Source organism: Gopherus flavomarginatus, chromosome 3 (genome assembly GCF_025201925.1).
Source record: "Gopherus flavomarginatus isolate rGopFla2 chromosome 3, rGopFla2.mat.asm, whole genome shotgun sequence".
Taxonomy (NCBI): domain Eukaryota; kingdom Metazoa; phylum Chordata; order Testudines; family Testudinidae; genus Gopherus; species Gopherus flavomarginatus.
Genome location: NC_066619.1, coordinates 17,467,745 through 17,484,160, shown reverse-complemented (window position 1 = coordinate 17,484,160; position 16,416 = coordinate 17,467,745). Strand labels below are relative to the sequence as shown.

The 16,416-nt window shown below is 41.5% G+C and overlaps 1 protein-coding gene across 3 annotated transcripts in view; it reads right to left on the bottom strand.

Annotated features, from left to right (window-relative positions):
• The window catches only part of SMAD4 (SMAD family member 4), a 43,100-nt gene that overhangs the window by 12,290 nt on the left and 14,394 nt on the right, over positions 1-16,416 (bottom strand). For all 3 annotated transcript variants that reach the window (XR_007773260.1, XR_007773259.1, XM_050944734.1), the window contains exons 2-3: positions 1,222-1,590; positions 373-547 (exon numbers count right to left, since the gene is read on the bottom strand). Coding sequence is in view for 1 of the 3 variants with exons in the window: in XM_050944734.1 (XP_050800691.1) it covers positions 373-547; positions 1,222-1,470 (424 nt within the window). In the remaining 2 variants the exon portion in view is untranslated. The remainder of the gene's footprint in view (positions 1-372; positions 548-1,221; positions 1,591-16,416) is intronic.

The following is a 16,416-nucleotide window of genomic DNA, read 5'->3' as shown; positions in this document are numbered from 1 at the left end:
TTGTAAACATATACACGAACCATCAGAAACTTGAGGTTAGTGACTACACACACTATGCTGAGATATCACAGAAATATGCAATCTAAAATCACTCCCCTACAGTTTACATGAACTAAATACCACTTAATATTCAGTTCCGAAAGGTTGAAACAGCAACTGCAAATTTCATTCCTATAACTTTGGAATAAACTTGAGGCAAACTTCAGTAACTATTTCCACTAAATAAAAGGTAAAAGTAATTCCAAAATATACTTTGTCTTTAACTATGTTATTATGCACTCATTTTTATTTAGGTCTACATTTTCTAGAACATAAGGAAAAAATATTTACACTTTACTTCCTCTGTTCCACTTTAATCGACGGACTACTTACCGATGCCAGGTGACACTACTCGCTCATAATGGTAAGGATTCACACAGACACTGTCACATTTTAGGTCAAAAGCATACTGACAATATTTAACATGCTTGAGTTCATTTTTGTGAAGATCAGGCCATCTCCAAAGACGAGCATAGATCACATGAGGGAACCCTTTACGACCAGCCACCTGGAAGTTAAAGACAAAAGTCGACTGGGAATGTTGGAAAAAAAAATTATTTTTTTTAAAATAACTTTCGCTCATTTCCTACTAATAGACTAAGGTTGGCTAGAACTGAGCAGGTACCATTCACTAAAAATTTCTCCTGCCGTGTTTAGAAAAATACTTATCCTCCAAAACTCTGGATCCAATAGAAAGAATCCAAAAAGACATCCCAGTGGATATTTAAACTAATGTGATTATTCCCAGGAAAAAATATAAGAATGTGACAGGTGATATTGGAAATAAAATGGCCAACACAACAAAAGGGGTGGAAATTCGCAAGTTCTATGAAATTGCAAATCACATAAGTCTGCCAGAAGTCTGTAGATAAAATTATGAGAGAAACTGTAGAATTTTATCTCTATATTAAAAAGTTAACACCTTAGCAGGATGTGAAATTGTCTATGTAACTTGAAGCATGTACATTTGAAAAAACAGGTATTTGTAGAAAAATGGTCAATGTTATAGGGACAAACCTAACAAACTATGTGTGCACAGGGGTTTCTATCACCTCCAAATTGGGGAAAATTATGCCATAGAGCAAATCTTCCTCTTTGGTGCACACCAATCTTATTACACCCACTTTTGCTACTACTCAACTAGCAGACATAGAAAAAATATCCGTCTGTATTTGGACTAACCTGAAGCCTTCCATCCAATGTTCTCTGTATCGTAACACATTTACTAGGATGAGCTCCATTTGTAGTTATAGCTGTAATCAAAGAATCCAATTCATCTTTTTTCTCCTTTAGCTTTTTAACTAAGCTTTCAATTGCTCGTTTTGCAAAAGTTTCACTCTCTCCACCTTGCCGATGGCACATCAAGCTGTGAACAATGCTCAGACAAGCATCATTACTTGTTGGTGTGTTAGTAATAGACATATTGTCCATTTGGAACAGCTTTTTCTGGCAGATCAAATATGTCTGGAATCCTTTTTAAAGCTGTATTTTCAGGCTAGCGAATAAGAGATGATCAAAGAAAATGTCAGGCACATGGGGTCTTGGGCAAACCTAGAGAAGAAAAATACACCTATTGTAGAAGAGTTTTCATAAAGCATTAATACATCACAGCTTGGAGGTGACAAACATGTTATCAAAGCACTAGATAATTTAACAGCATATCAAAACTAACTTTAACAGAACCAGTACCTTGGCATTATGTTTCAACTTTCTACAGAAATTTCTATACAAAAAGTTTTTAGAAATAAAAAAAAAATTCTAATTTATAAACAGTTTTGACAACAAAATGATCATATATTATATATCTATATATTATTTTATGAGAAAAGGAGCTGAGTAGACAAATAACCATGGGTGAGTGGGCTCTGATTTGAAAAAAAAGAGGGCCAGACAGACTGATTTGTAGTACCTCATACCAGTAAGATTAAACAAAAGACAGATTGGGTGAATGTAAATGTTGGCAAAATTGTTCAGAAACAGGTGATTTTATGTGTATGTGGTAGACATGTCCATTATTGAAGTGTACTGGATTGAGATCTGTAAGCAAATATTACAAATTGTTGGAATTAAAATTTCCACTGTTAGTAGCTGCTAGGCTACTGGTAACTTTTTAGTAGAAAAGAATAAATTGCCCCAAGTTAAAGAAATCGTTAAAAAAATTGAGATACTACTATTAGAAAGCTGATGTATCCAGTATGTACGCAATTTACAGGCAAGATTTTCTTCCTGTGAGTGCTACTATATTTTCTATGACCTATAAGAATCCTGATTTGGAAGCAGGTGGTTGGACTAGATGATCTTCTAAGGTCCCTTCCAATCCTGATATTCTATTCTATGTTACAGACCAGTCAGCTTAACTTCTGTACCCAGAAAGATAATGGAGCAAATAATTAAGCAATCAATTTTCAAACACCTAGAAGATCATAAGGTGATAAACAACAGTCGGCATGGATTTGTCAAGAACAAATTGTGTCAAACCAACCAGATAGCTTTCTTTGACAGGGTAACAAGACTTGTGGATGGGAGAAAGTGGTAGATGTGGTATATCTTGACTTTAGTAAGGCTTTTGATTGATACTGTATCGCATGACCTTCTCATAAGCAAACTAGGGGAAATACAACCTGGATGGAGCTACTATAAGGTGGGTGCATAACTGGTTAGAAAATCGTTCCCAGAAAGTAGTCATCAGTGGTTCACAGTCATGCTGGAAGGGTATAACAAGTGGGGTCCCGCAGGGACCTGTTCTGGGTCCGTTTCTGTTCAATATCTTCATCAATAATTTAGATAATGGCATAGAGAGTACACGTATAAAGTTTGCAGATGATACCAAGCTGGGAGGAGCTGCAAGTGCTTTGGAGGATAGGATTAAAATTCTAAATGATTTGGACAAACTGGAGAAATGGTTTGAAGTAAATAGGATGAAATTCAGTAAGGACAAATGCAAAGTACTCCACTTAGGAAGGAGCAATCTGTTGCACACATACAAAGTGGGAAATGACTGCCTAGGAAGGAGTACTGCCGATAATGATCTGGGGGTCATAGTGGATCACAAGCTAAATATGAGTCAGTGTAGCACTGTTACAAAATAAGCAAACATCATTCTGGGATGCATGAGCAGGAGTATTGTAAGCAAGACACGAGAAATAATTCTTCCACTCTACTCCGCGCTGATTAAGCCTCAACTGGAGTACTGTGTCCAGTTCTGGGTGCCACATTTCAGGAAAGATGTGGACAAACTGTAGACAGTCCAGAGAAGAGCAACAAATGATTAAAGGTCTAGAAACCATGACCTATGAGGAAAGATTGAAAAAAAAATGGGTTTGTTTAGTCTGGAGAAGACTGAGAGGGGGCATGATAACAGGTTTTAAGCACATAAAAGGTTGTTACAAGGAGGAGGGAGAAAAACTGTTGTTCTTAACCTCTGAGGACAGGACAAGGAGCAATGGGCGTAAATTGCACCAAGGGTGGTTTACAGTGGACATCAGGAAAAACTTCCTAACTGACAGGGTAGTTAAGCATTGGAATAAGTTGCCTAGGGAGGTTGGGAATCTCCAGCATTGGGGATTTTTAAGAGCAAGTTAGACAAACACCTGTCAGGGATGGTCTAGTAAAGGGGTGGGCAAACTTTTTGGCCCGAGGGCCACATTGGGGAATAGAAATTATATGGAGGGCCATGAATGCTCACAAAATTGGGGCTGAGGTGCTAGCTCTGGGGTGGGGCTAGGGATGAGCAGTTTGAGATGGAGGACGCTCTGGGCTGGGACCAAGGAGTTTGAAGGGCGGGAGGAGGATCAGGGCTGGCGGAGGGGTGCAAGAATGGGTGCAAGTTCCAGCTGGGGGTGTGGGGTCTGGGGTGGGGTTGGAGATGAGAGGTTTGGGGTGCAGGAGGTGCTCCGGGCTGGGATTAAGGGGTTTGCAGAGCAGGAGGGGAATCAGGGCTGGGGCAGGGACTTGGGGAGAGGCTCAGGAGGTGCAGGCTCTGAGCAGTGCTTACCTCAAGCGGCTCCCAGAAGAAGTGGCATGTCCCTTCTCCGGCTCCTATGCAGAGGCACGGTCAGGAGGATCTACACGCTGCCCCATCTGCAGGCACCAGCCCTGTAGCTCCCACTCGGGCATGTAGGAACTGAAGTGGGGCCATGCCATGGCTTCCACGAGTTTGTGGTGCAGTCCCTGACCCTGTGCCCTGGCCAGAGCGGGGCCGGGTGGCTTGGTGCAGCCCCCCAACCCTGCGCCCCAGCAGGAGCAGGGCCGAGCCACATGGTCTGGCCCCCAACCAGAGCCCTGGAAGGGGGCTGAGCCACTGGTGCAGCCGCTGACCCAGTGCCCTGGCCAGGCCCTTCTGGTTTCAAAGCAAAAGCTTACACAATTTAGGATACCACGCTATGGTCTGACTGAGTATTCAACCAAACAATATTATTTTGGAGTTGAATTTTCCCAGTCTTCCAAATGGTGTGATTCCCAGGAAGTCTAATTAAGATAGCTAAAATACTACTGGTTTGCCACTTTAGCATTCAGTGACGCAACTGCACAACTAGTGTGTTTATCCAAAGTGTGTTTATCCAAATCAAACAGATATATCCTGGTACTCTACAGAAACACCCATGTCTCAAAATGGTTATTAATCAAGCAGATACTTCATTTTGATTGAGGATCCATGGAAAATAGCTACCTGATATTTAAAAAGTAATGCCAGCTTCAAAGATTTAAAGATAAACACTCCCATTTCTCCCCTGCCAACACAAAAAAATGACTTGCAAAGTATAACACCCAGGCACTTATAGAATCATAGAATATCAGGGTTGGAAGGGACCTCAGGAGGTCATCTAGTCCACCCCCCTGCTCAAAGCAGGACCAAGCCCCAGACAGATTTTTGCCCCAGAACCCTAAATGGCCCCCTCAAGGATTGAACTCACAACCCTGGGTTTAGCAGGCCAATGATCAAACCACTGAGCTATCCCTCCCCTTACAGGATGATTACTTTACATATGCAGAGTATATTAAAATACCCTATTTGCTTTCTTTTAATTGTATACATCAAAAATGGGGGATTTGATTAATTATATATTTAGAAAGTAACAGCTCCCAAGTATAAATCTCAGCATGCATTTGAACGTGAAATTTCTAGATCACACTTATATGCAGCACCATGTTTTATTATTCTTGTTAAGCCCTATGTATTTTGTATAACATTTGCATTGGGTGAAGGGTCTCTCACGAGTGAAATTATTGCTAGGGGAAGCAGAGTTGAATGCGCTCTACAAAGAACCTCCACTCTTTTCCCCATCCCTGAATTAACAGAGACAGAAGTAGTGGCAGCAACAGGAGGAAAAAAAAAAAAAAAACCACAGCAGGAGACCACTAGTTCAGTGGAGTTGTCAGTTCTACCTCATGAGGCTTACAGAGACCAAAATAAACTGAAAATATATCTGCCCCAGTTCTATAACCATAAAACCTCCAGTACCAATGTGGAGAAGGGAAGGGTGAGCAAGGAATAGAGCACAGGAGGAAAGTGGGGACAGATGACCCAAAAATTGACATATATATATATGGACCGATTTTAGAGTGAGATTCTGTATTTCAAGATCTTTCAATATACCAATCCAGCTAACTATCACCACAAATTAATCTGGTGGCCAAATAAAATTCAGAAACAAGCCCAACCCTCACAATTTTCAATCCCATCCTCTAAAAAAAAAAAAAAAATTCCCTCTTCAGAAAAATAGAGTTAAATCCTTCATTTGGATAATATGGTCCAAGGAGTGGGGGGGGGGGGGAAGATGCTTTTAACACAGTATTACACAACTACAAAATTTTAAGAATATGTCTACACTTAAAACACTACGGTGGCACAGCTGCAGCCACACCACTATGGCACTTGACTGTAGATACTCCCTACAGTGCCGAGAGGGATTCTCCCATCACTGTAGTTAAATCCATCTCCCCTAGAGGTGGTAGCTAAACTGATGCAAAAATTCTGTCAACCTAGCACTGTCTACACCCGGTCTTAGATCAACATAGCTACAGCTCTCAGGGGAGTTGATTTTTCACCCCTGAGAAACACAGCTATGCCGATGTTAAGTTGTCAGTGCAGATCAGCCCTAAATAGAAGCTATGTAAATTTAGCAACCCTATGAGAAACTAAATATGCTTAAGTTATGGAGTTCAAAACTCAGCTTTAACAGGTCTGCTTTTGTAAAAAGAAAGACGTGTAACAGCTAGTGTTTTATACAGTGATCTACAAAAGTACTATATCAAGTAAGGAAAAAATATTTTGGGGAGCCAATTAGATTTGGGAAACAACAGGAACAAATTAAAATAGCCAAACACTTAAAATGCAGATTGAAAAAAACAGCTAAGCAAGATGCTACTGTCCCACTGAACAATTTATTACTAGCCAATTCTTCAAAAAGCTTCCTTAAAGATAAAACTGAACCGAAAATTCCACTGTCACACTTCTCTCCACCTGAATGAACAAAACACTAACTCCTACTCCGGCCTACACTGAGGTAGTGAAGGGTGATATATCCTTTTAAACTAGGCAAAGAAATTCAAAGCAGGAGGCAGCTGTTTAAAATTAACATTGGTAGGCAGGTGCCACATCTCCTCATTTTCGTACCTGTGGATACTTCTGCCAAAAAAAGGTTACCAGAACAATAAAGATACACCAGTAGTTTGCAAGCATTTAGGTCCATCTACAGTGGAAATTATATTGTCTATACTTAAAATGCTAGTAGTGATTTGTATGTAATTGACATTACTGAGTGTCTACATTGCAGTGCTATTTCACTTCCATTATCCTCATGTCCACACAAAGCTGTGGAATACAGCTATGCAAGCAAAATATCCCTTGGGAACCAATTCCCAGAACAACTGCTATGCTATATCCCTGATAATAGCAGCCTTTTCTGTAACACAAATGTGGGCAAACTATGGCCCGCGGGACCATCCTGCCCGGCCCCCAAGCTCCTGGACAGAGAGCCTAGTCCCCAGACCCCTTCCCGCTGTCCCCACCTCTCCACCACAGCCACGCTGCTGCACAGGCCGCACTCTGGCCCACTGCTTCCGCTGGGCGTGGGAAGCGCAGCTGGCTCTGGCCAGGTGTCGCAGCTGAGAGCTCCTGCTGCTGGTAAGGGGGGGGAGGGGCATCAGTAAGGGGGGCGGGGGGGTTCTGGAGGGCAGACAGGGAGGGGGCAGCTGGATGGGGTGGAGGTTCGGGGGGGCAGTCAGGGGATGGGGAACAGGGAGGGTCGGATAAGGGGATGGGTTCCCAGGAGTGGGTGGTCAGGGGATGAGGAGCAGAGGGTGCTTGGATGAGGGATGGGAGTCCTGGGGAGGAGGGGGACTGTCAGACAGGGGTGTGGATAGAGGTCGGGGTAGTCAGGGGACAGGGAGCAGGGGGTTGGATAGGGGGTGGGGATCCCAGGAAGGGAGCAGTCAGGGGGCGGGAAGTGGGAGGGGGCAGGCTGTTTGGGGAGGCACAGCCTTCCCGACCTGGTCCTCCATACAGTTGTGCAACCCCAATGAGGCCCCCAGACCAAAAAGTTTGCCCACCCCTGCTATAACATCACCCCAAAATGGAGGCCAAGCCAAGTGCTCAGAGGTAGGATTTTCTGTGTGAACTACTGAAAAACTCATTGCCAGACAAGTTCTGAGGCACAGAAAAGCAGTCCAATTTACGCAGATGGGGTGCTTCTGGTCAGCTTGACCCCAGGAGAGTGAAATACAAAAAGCAACCCAGAGAATATCCAAAGGAGAGAACAGCGATGGGAAAATTAGTATTCCAGCTAGTTTGACAGTATTCCTTGTGTACAGTAGGAAGGTAATACTACAGGCTAGCCAGGGCAAAGAACAAGTGTTTAGACTCCCTCAAAGCAGGAACAACAGAAATTATATGAGGCCTTTCGAATACTGACAGCAAATCTGTGTGCAGCATGTTGAGCATTTAAGATATAGTTATTTAATAAACCAAATTCTCCAGCATAAATGAGGCCTTACAACTGTCAAGAAATTTCAACAAAGGAAGCCCCTTGACATAACCTGTGGTCAAAGAGGGGAAAAAAAAAAAAAGAGTTGTATTTGTGCCTCTGTTTTTTTTATTCTGAAGAGGGCGTGAAAGGTTTGGTTTCGTTTTTAAACACACTTTTTCTGCTTTGATGTTAGCAACATTAGGAAACGATTTCCATGCTTTTACTGAAGGACTCCTTGGAGAAGTAGGGAACTGAAGTGGGAGCTTACACCCTCAGCTGAAGTACAGGAGTGTTGAAATTAAACAAAAAAAAGTCAAACAAACAGGGTTTGAAATGATGACAAAAAAAATCACTCCCTCAATCTCTCTTTCATTGTCACAAACCTACTAATTTGCCAGTGCTCGAGAAGTATAAACCTGTAATTTCTAAAAAGTCTTTCAGGTTCTTCTTCATATATCAAAAAGGAAGCAAAAATAGGCACTTTTTCCCTTGACAGATGACCTTTAACACTTTTTACAAAAATACAATCCACAAATATTTTGTCAGACTTGGTTTTAAAAAGCTGAACACTATGCTAGTCAGGAATTAGAAATCAGCCACACTACATAACAGTTGAGGCAGGAGAAGCTATTGTTTGGCCCAAGGGGACAGAAGGAAGAAGGTGCTCTCAGTGAAGGAAAACTAGATTATATTATTAAGGAAGAAAATGAGAAGCTAAGGAAGGATGCCAATAGAAGTAGATATATCAGCAGTCCAACGAATGTCTTTGGGCAAGAGGGCAGACTCAGGGCTAATGTTCATACATCACCCAACTGGTTTATACTAGTGGTTAAGCCAATCACAACAGTGGATGGGTCAATTTAATCAAGAAACAAACCCAAAATATTAAATATGACTGACTATTTAAAATAGCACTGGATAATTGCCCTAAGGTGTAGACAAACAGCCACAAAGTTCCCCCACTTCATTGCTATTTATTATAACTGATAGCATCCACAGTATGCTAGGTATTTTCTAAACAAATGAAGACACGGTGCCCACGCAAAGAGTTTACATGTTTTAAAGGCAAACAGACCGACAAACAGAGAAAGGTTTGCGTAAAAGGGAAATAATATTGAAGTAAAGCAAACAAGACATAACTGATAATGCCTGGGTAAGAAAAATTGTAAATGAAATATATATTATTTCAAAGTTACTACAGTCTTCTCATAATCAGACTATTAGTTTCTGTAGGCATCACAGCCAAAGTGAGTCTTCAGGAGAGATCAGAGTTCTACACAGCTACCTCCCCTTCTGATCAGGTCAGGAAGGACAATCCATCTTGGCAGACGGGGAGGAGTGAAAAGTCCAGAAGATGCTTGTGGGAGAAGCAGATAAACATAACATCAAGACTGGCACTGTGTGGGCTGTTAGCAAATATAGACATGAACAGAGTCAAGAGTGGATAAGAAGGGGGAGGTGGACTTATGAAAGCATGTGCAAGAAGCTTAAATTCAATGTAATTGTGGTGGTGCACAATGCACTTTCATATGAACCAAAAGAAAAAAAAAAGGTTTCATATATGTTCAATACTGTGTGACAAACTCAGGGCTCTAACTTTTATTTTTGTCCAGTTGAGGGGCTTAAATGGTGAAAAGAGAAGAGGAGTTACTTGTTTTTCCCCACCAGTTACTTCAAATGGAAGATAACGCTTCGCATTAGCTCATGCATTTAACATTAGAACCCTTCCAAGGAAGAAATACTAGGTAAGCACCAGATTTTTAAATGGCAGGTATACAACATTAAGGTGATACAAATGTTGAAGGTTTAACTCTAAAAATGTAATGACTATTATCAGTTCTTTTACCAATATACAATTTAAATGTAAAATATAAAGATAGTGCTCATCTCTCAAGATTGCCAAAGTATCTCTAGCAGATATTTTTAAAACAGCCAAAAATAAAATAAAAACAAGATCAGAAGAAGCACAGTAAAGGCAGGAAGACAGCCATATGCTGATCTAGCGCCACACACAGAAATTCCATTGATTTCAATTAATAGTAACTGTATATGAGCTAAAGTTTAAAACAGTTAGAACCCAAATTAAATTCTTATATTTTCAATGTAATGGCCAACAGCCAGGAAGATGCATGTTTAGAGGTCTCAGATGAGGTAATTCATCCCCTGCAAATGTTGCCAATTTCAATACCTGTCTCATAACATTGCTAACATTTAAACAGATTTCTGATAAAGCCAAAGTGAGAAAGCCGCAGTGAGACTAGACCGAGCCATATATTTTGTTGTTATTGTTCTCAGGTACATCTCTACCCCGATATAACGCTGTCCTCGGGAGCCAAAAAATCTTACCGTGTTATAGGTGAAACCGTGTTATATTGAACTTGCTTTGATCCACCGGAGTGCGCAGCCCCGCCCCCTGGAACAGTGCTTTACCACATTATATCAGAATTCATGTTATATCGGGTCGCATTATATCGAGGTACAGGTGTATTTATCTCATCCTAAAGTACTCAAAGTATACACTTCTAACTAAATATAATTTAATGGCATTTTTAAAGCTTTAGATAGGCACTTTTGAAAATCCCACTAGACACCTAAGTGCCAAGGTGCACATTTACACATCTAAATACCTTTAAAAATCTGATCCAAAGTGCTTGTCTTGTATCTGGAAGCAAGATTTTCCATCCACTGAGGTCTCAGATAAATGACTACTGTCCACATTACAAATCAAATGAAAGAGTTTGGCATAAATGGCAGTCTAATCTCTTGAACTAAATGTGTAACACTACAAATTTGTTTTCCCTTCTGCTCTGTTATAGATGAAAAAACACAGTGTTGTACCAGAAAAAATGATTAAACAATCTTCTCAATATTAATACTGATTCATAGGTAATCTACAATCCGACACTGGACTCCAACAGCTGCAGTTTTTACACCCAAGCTAGGTGCTAAAGAAATTATCTATACCTTGAATATCATACAAAGCTCTTATGGCACAGCTGATACAGTTTTATTTAGCTCAGTAAATGAGTTAGTGTTCTCAATTCAACCATAATGCACAAATGATATATTTTATGACAGATCTGAGCCCCTTCCCGGCCAAAAAACACCCAAAAAACCCTCTAACCAATCTATCAAAATGAAAAGGCTCGCAAACACAATGCTTGCAATGTAGCCAAACTGTCATAACTATTAAAACCTTAACTTTTTATTTCCTGATGTCTGAGCCTTTAAATTAGAAACCTTAAATTGAGGTTTGCCTCTGAAAAATTACTTTGTAAAAAGACAATTCTGGGGTTCCATTCTGATGTGTTTCAATCATATCCTAACCAAGTACTTTCATACCTGACTGGGGGTCTCAACGTTAATCTGTGTTCTTTTCTTGTATATAACCATCAGTTATAAAGGACCTTTAGACCAAATTACAACTCTGACAATTTCACACACTGAGAAAAATCCTATTGTGCAGCAGCCTGGGATAAATAGAAATACTGTAAACATTAGGTTTTCTGTCTGCCAGACAAGGAAAGGGAGGTACGCTGAGTGACAGGCACAGCAGCACTCAGGTGCCAGCAAAAAGGCCGGGCCGGCCTTAGGATTTATGGTGCCCTAGGCGAGATTATTAAACTGGTGCCCCTGTGCCTGATCTGCTCTTAGCAACACAAACATAAGCTTACAGTATTGGAAAACTTGCCACATTCACGTTATTAAAACCAGTTTAACTTAATTAAGCACACTGTAATGCTGATGGACTAGCACTAAAGAAGCAGCACTATAGAAAAAATTCTGATATGACAATGATGCCAATAATATATTTTTTTAATTTATCAAAATTTTATTTGAAATTTATATGAAGAGGTATTGAAACAGATTTGTTTTTAATTAAAAGCAATCTTTCTGGCTTTTTTGGCTGCAAAATCAGTAATAATGTCATCGTATGACAAAGACAAAGTTGTGTCTTATTCGATTGCAAGAATAGCAAGACCAGTTAAACGTTCCTGACTCATTGTAGAGCGGAGATAGTTTTTAATGAGCTTTAGTTTTGAGAAACTCCGTTCTCCTGATGCTACTGTTACAGGAATTGTCAGTAGAATACGAGTGGCAATGTACACATTAGGATATATGTCAACAAGTTTGCGGGTATGAATAAACTGTACAATGTCCATCACCGATTTTGCATGTGGCAACATTGATGACAGTGTACTCAATTCTTCGTACAGTTCAAGTCCATTTAAATCAAAACTATCACCGTGCTTCAGGAGGCTCTCTAGGTTCTTGCACTTTGTCATTAGTTGCTCTTGTTTTCCTATTTCGTTGAATTTAGTTATGTCATACAAAAATCCAAACTGTTCATGGTGTACTTGCAAGGTATTAAACCTTTCATCAACAGCAAATACTGCTTTCTCCATCACAACATTAAAAAATTCAACCTCAAATTTCTTTTCTGGATCGTCTATGGGCTCATCTGCTCCTTCATATTCCATTTGTCGTTTTTTCCTTGAAACTCGTGTCACATTCGCACATGGAAATTTTGGTTCTACACCGAGTGCCTGTGCAAGCTCTCTTGCTGTAACCTGTGCTTCTTTGAATCCATGTTCTCTGTATTTCACTAAAAAGTCTTGTGTGTTGTTTAGTAAGGTAAGGTAAGTGTTGAATCAAGCTGCATCATTGGACTCTGCATTATTTTGCTTACACTTGAGATTTTAACAAGAATGTCATACCAGATTACGACAGATGTTAGAAACTTGAAGCTGGATATTTCAGAGGCCAATGACTGTGCTTCACTTTTAGCTTTTGGATCTCTGGCTTCTTCCGAAATAGCAACCAATGCTTCATAAACTTCCTCAGATTGATATCTCAACGTTTTTACACTTTCTACTCTGCTTTCCCAGCGTGTCTCAGATAGAGGCTTAACGGTAATACCATTGACATGTGCTTTGAATATTTGCCATCATTGAGTGGAAGCTGAAAAGAGCACGTAAATGCGTTGCAGCAAATCAAAAAAGGATATAGCTTCTACAGAAGACATGGCCATATCACACAATATCAAATTAAGGCTGTGGCATGCACATGGAACAAAAAGGCTCGTGGATTTTCTCTCAGCAATCTAGCTTGCACGCCAGAAATGCATCCTTTCATATTGGCGCCATTATCATAGCCTTGTCCTTGAATGTTCATTATGGACAATCCCATTTGTTTTAGTTCATCAAGGAGAGTTTGAAGAAGTCCAAAACCTGTAGTGTCTTGTACTTCTAAAAATGTGATAAACAATTCCTTAACTGTAATCTGTGCTGAACCACTAATGTCGACAAATCTCACTATTAATGACATCTGTTCTTGATGACTTATGTAAGGAGTGCAATCTAGAATTACGGCAAAATATTTTGCCAAAGTAACCAATGAAACAATTTTGTCTCTCACTTTATTACTCATTAGCATGATCAGTTCATTTTGAATTCTTGGTCCCAAATAGTGGTCATGTATTTCATTTTCAGTTACTCTTCGGAGATGTTCACTTGTCACTGTGTCAAATTTTCCCAGCAGTTGTACAAGGCCCAAAAAATTTCCATTTTGGGGCTGGAATAATTTCTCAACGCTTCCTCTAAAAGTAAGATTGTTTGTTGATAGATATTTAACAATAGATAATAGACGTTCAAGAAAACAACGCCCATGCTGCTTTTCTGACTCCAGCAATCTTTGATTTTGGGCATCAAGACTTGTCTGATTTTTTAACCTTACACTCAGCTCACACCATTTGTGCATACTTTCAATGTGGTATTGTGCCTTTTCATGTTGTGGTAATATATGACTAAGATTTTTCCAATCATTAATACCCATGGTTGCTATCTTAAAATTGCAACTATTGAAAATCTTGCATGGGAAACAAAATATAGCATCCTTGCATTTAGAGTACACAAGCCACCGTCTGTTGACAATTTCACCATTAGAAAGTCTTTTGTAGTAATTGTTTTTTGTGAATTTCCTACCTCTAATATCTTTAGGATATTCAAGACCTTTATTCTCACAGGGCCTTTCTCAAGTATAATGGCACGGTATTCGTTGTTTAAAGATTGCGGCCATGTGCCAATGTCATCTATATCCCATGCTAGTACAGTTTCAACTGTTTTAATTTCTTGTTTTGTGTCTGCATCTGTTTCAAATGATTGTTCTGTGTGTTCTTGCGTTTCTTGAGCTTCATCTGCATAAAAATTTTCTTGGGAAGTTACATGATGATCTTGATCAACTTAGTTGTTTTCATGCTTAGCGAACAGGAGCTGCTAACAGGGAGTTTTGCAAGGGAGTTCTCCAGGTGAAGGAGGAGCACATACAGCATCTGTGGGGTAAGTGACTGTCTGCAGTGTTTGGGTTTGTGTGTGTGTTTGGGGGTTACTTGCTGTGTGCTGAGCTTGTGTTTGTCAGTCTGTTTGGTTTGTTTGTTTGAAGGACCGTGTGTTGTAGCTGGCAGTTGGAGGTGGAGCTACTAGGAAGGATTGAAAGCTAGAAGCCTCTGGTAATTGGCTGAGCCTTAACCAGTGGGCGGGGCATTCACTCAGGCCAGGGCTTTATATAGCTGTGCACAAGCGACCAGGGAACTTAGACAACAGGAGCTGCTAACAGGGAGTTTTGCAAGGGAATTTGGAAGGGGAGTAGGAAGGGAGGGGGGGTCCCTTGTCGGTCTCATCTGTGACCCATTGGTCCCCTGAACCCATAACCTGAGCCACATCGAAAACCTTTCTGTTTACAGCAGAGGAGCGGACAGGGAGCTGTAGACAGGAATTTGAGAGAGTTTGACAGAGAGAGGCTTACAATGGTGAGGAGGACCCGCAACACCTGTGCCAGCACTGCTTCTGTCTCCTCCACCTGCGCCTGTAGCCAGACAGAGCACCAAAGCATGGATGCTTTTACCCAGATTCTGGTGTGGGCTTGCAAAGACTGTAATTTGCAATTTCCACTTACTGATATCCAGGCTGGGGGTGGCATCCAATGTGAAAGGTGCCTACTGGTGGAATCTCTCAGGCAGCAGGTGGGAGAGCTACAGGAGGAGGTGGCCAGGCTGAGGAACATCCATGTCCATGAGCAATTCCTGGACAGTATCCATGTGGAGACAGCTGATGGTGCTGTCCCAGTTGACAGGACTACCGACACTCCAGTGGAGGAGGAGGCTCAGGGTGGACACAGCCAGCTGGTTACTTCTAGCAGCGGGCAGTGCTCCACCGCTGCTGCAAACTCTCCTGTTGTGGTAAAAGATAACCATTATGCTCTTCTTGATACAGGAGAGAAGAAATCACCCCCAACAGATAAGGGGGTGAAGCCTCGTACCCCTAAGGCTGGGAGGTCTGCTGCCACCACTGATAAGAAACGTAGGGTAGTGGTGGTTGGAGACTCTCTGCTGAGGGGGACGGAGACACCCATCTGTCGCCCTGACCGTTCATCCCGGGAGGTATGCTGCCTGCCAGGGGCCCGTATCCGAGATGTTACAGAGGCTTTGTCGAGGATTATCCGGCCTTCTGACTACTATCCCATGCTACTCATCCATGTGGGCACAAATGATACTGCGAGGTGTGACGCTGAGCAGATCAAGAGTGACTACAGGGCTCTGGGAATATGGGTTAAGGAGTTTGGAGCGCAGGTGGTATTCTCTTCGATTCTTCCTGTTGAAGGTAGGGGTCCGGGCAGAGACAGATGCATCGTGGAGGTGAATGCCTGGCTGCGAAGATGGTGTCGCCAGGAGGGCTTTGGCTTCCTCGACCATGGGATGCTATTTGAGGAAGGACTGCTAGGAACAGATGGCGTTCACCTTTCAAAGAGGGGAAAGGCCTTATTTGCGCACAGACTGGCTAACCTAGTAAGGAGGGCTTTAAACTAGGTTCGACGGAGACAGGTGAGCAAAGCCCACAGGTAAGTGGGGAACAAGACCTGGGAGATGGGTTGGAAAGAGGAGGGAGCACGGGCTATAATGGCAGAGAGGAAGGAGGGTCAGGGCAAAGCTGGGAGGCAAGATCAAACCAGTATCTTAGATGCCTTTATACAAATGCAAGAAGTATGGGTAATAAGCAGGAAGAACTGGAAGTGCTAATAAATAAATACAACTATGACATTATTGGCATTACTGAAACTTGGTGGGATAATACACACGACTGGAATGTTGGTGTGGATGGGTATAGTTTGCTCAGGAAGGATAGACAGGGGAAAAAGGGAGGAGGTGTTGCCTTATATATTAAAAATGTACACACTTGGACTGAGGTGGAGATGGACATAGGAGACGGAAGGGTGGAGAGTCTCTGGGTTAGGCTAAAAGGGGTAAAAAACACAGGTGATGTCGTGCTGGGAGTCTACTACAGGCCACCTAATCAGGCGGAAGAGGTGGATGAGGCTTTTTTCAAACAACTAACAAAATCATCCAAAGCCCAAG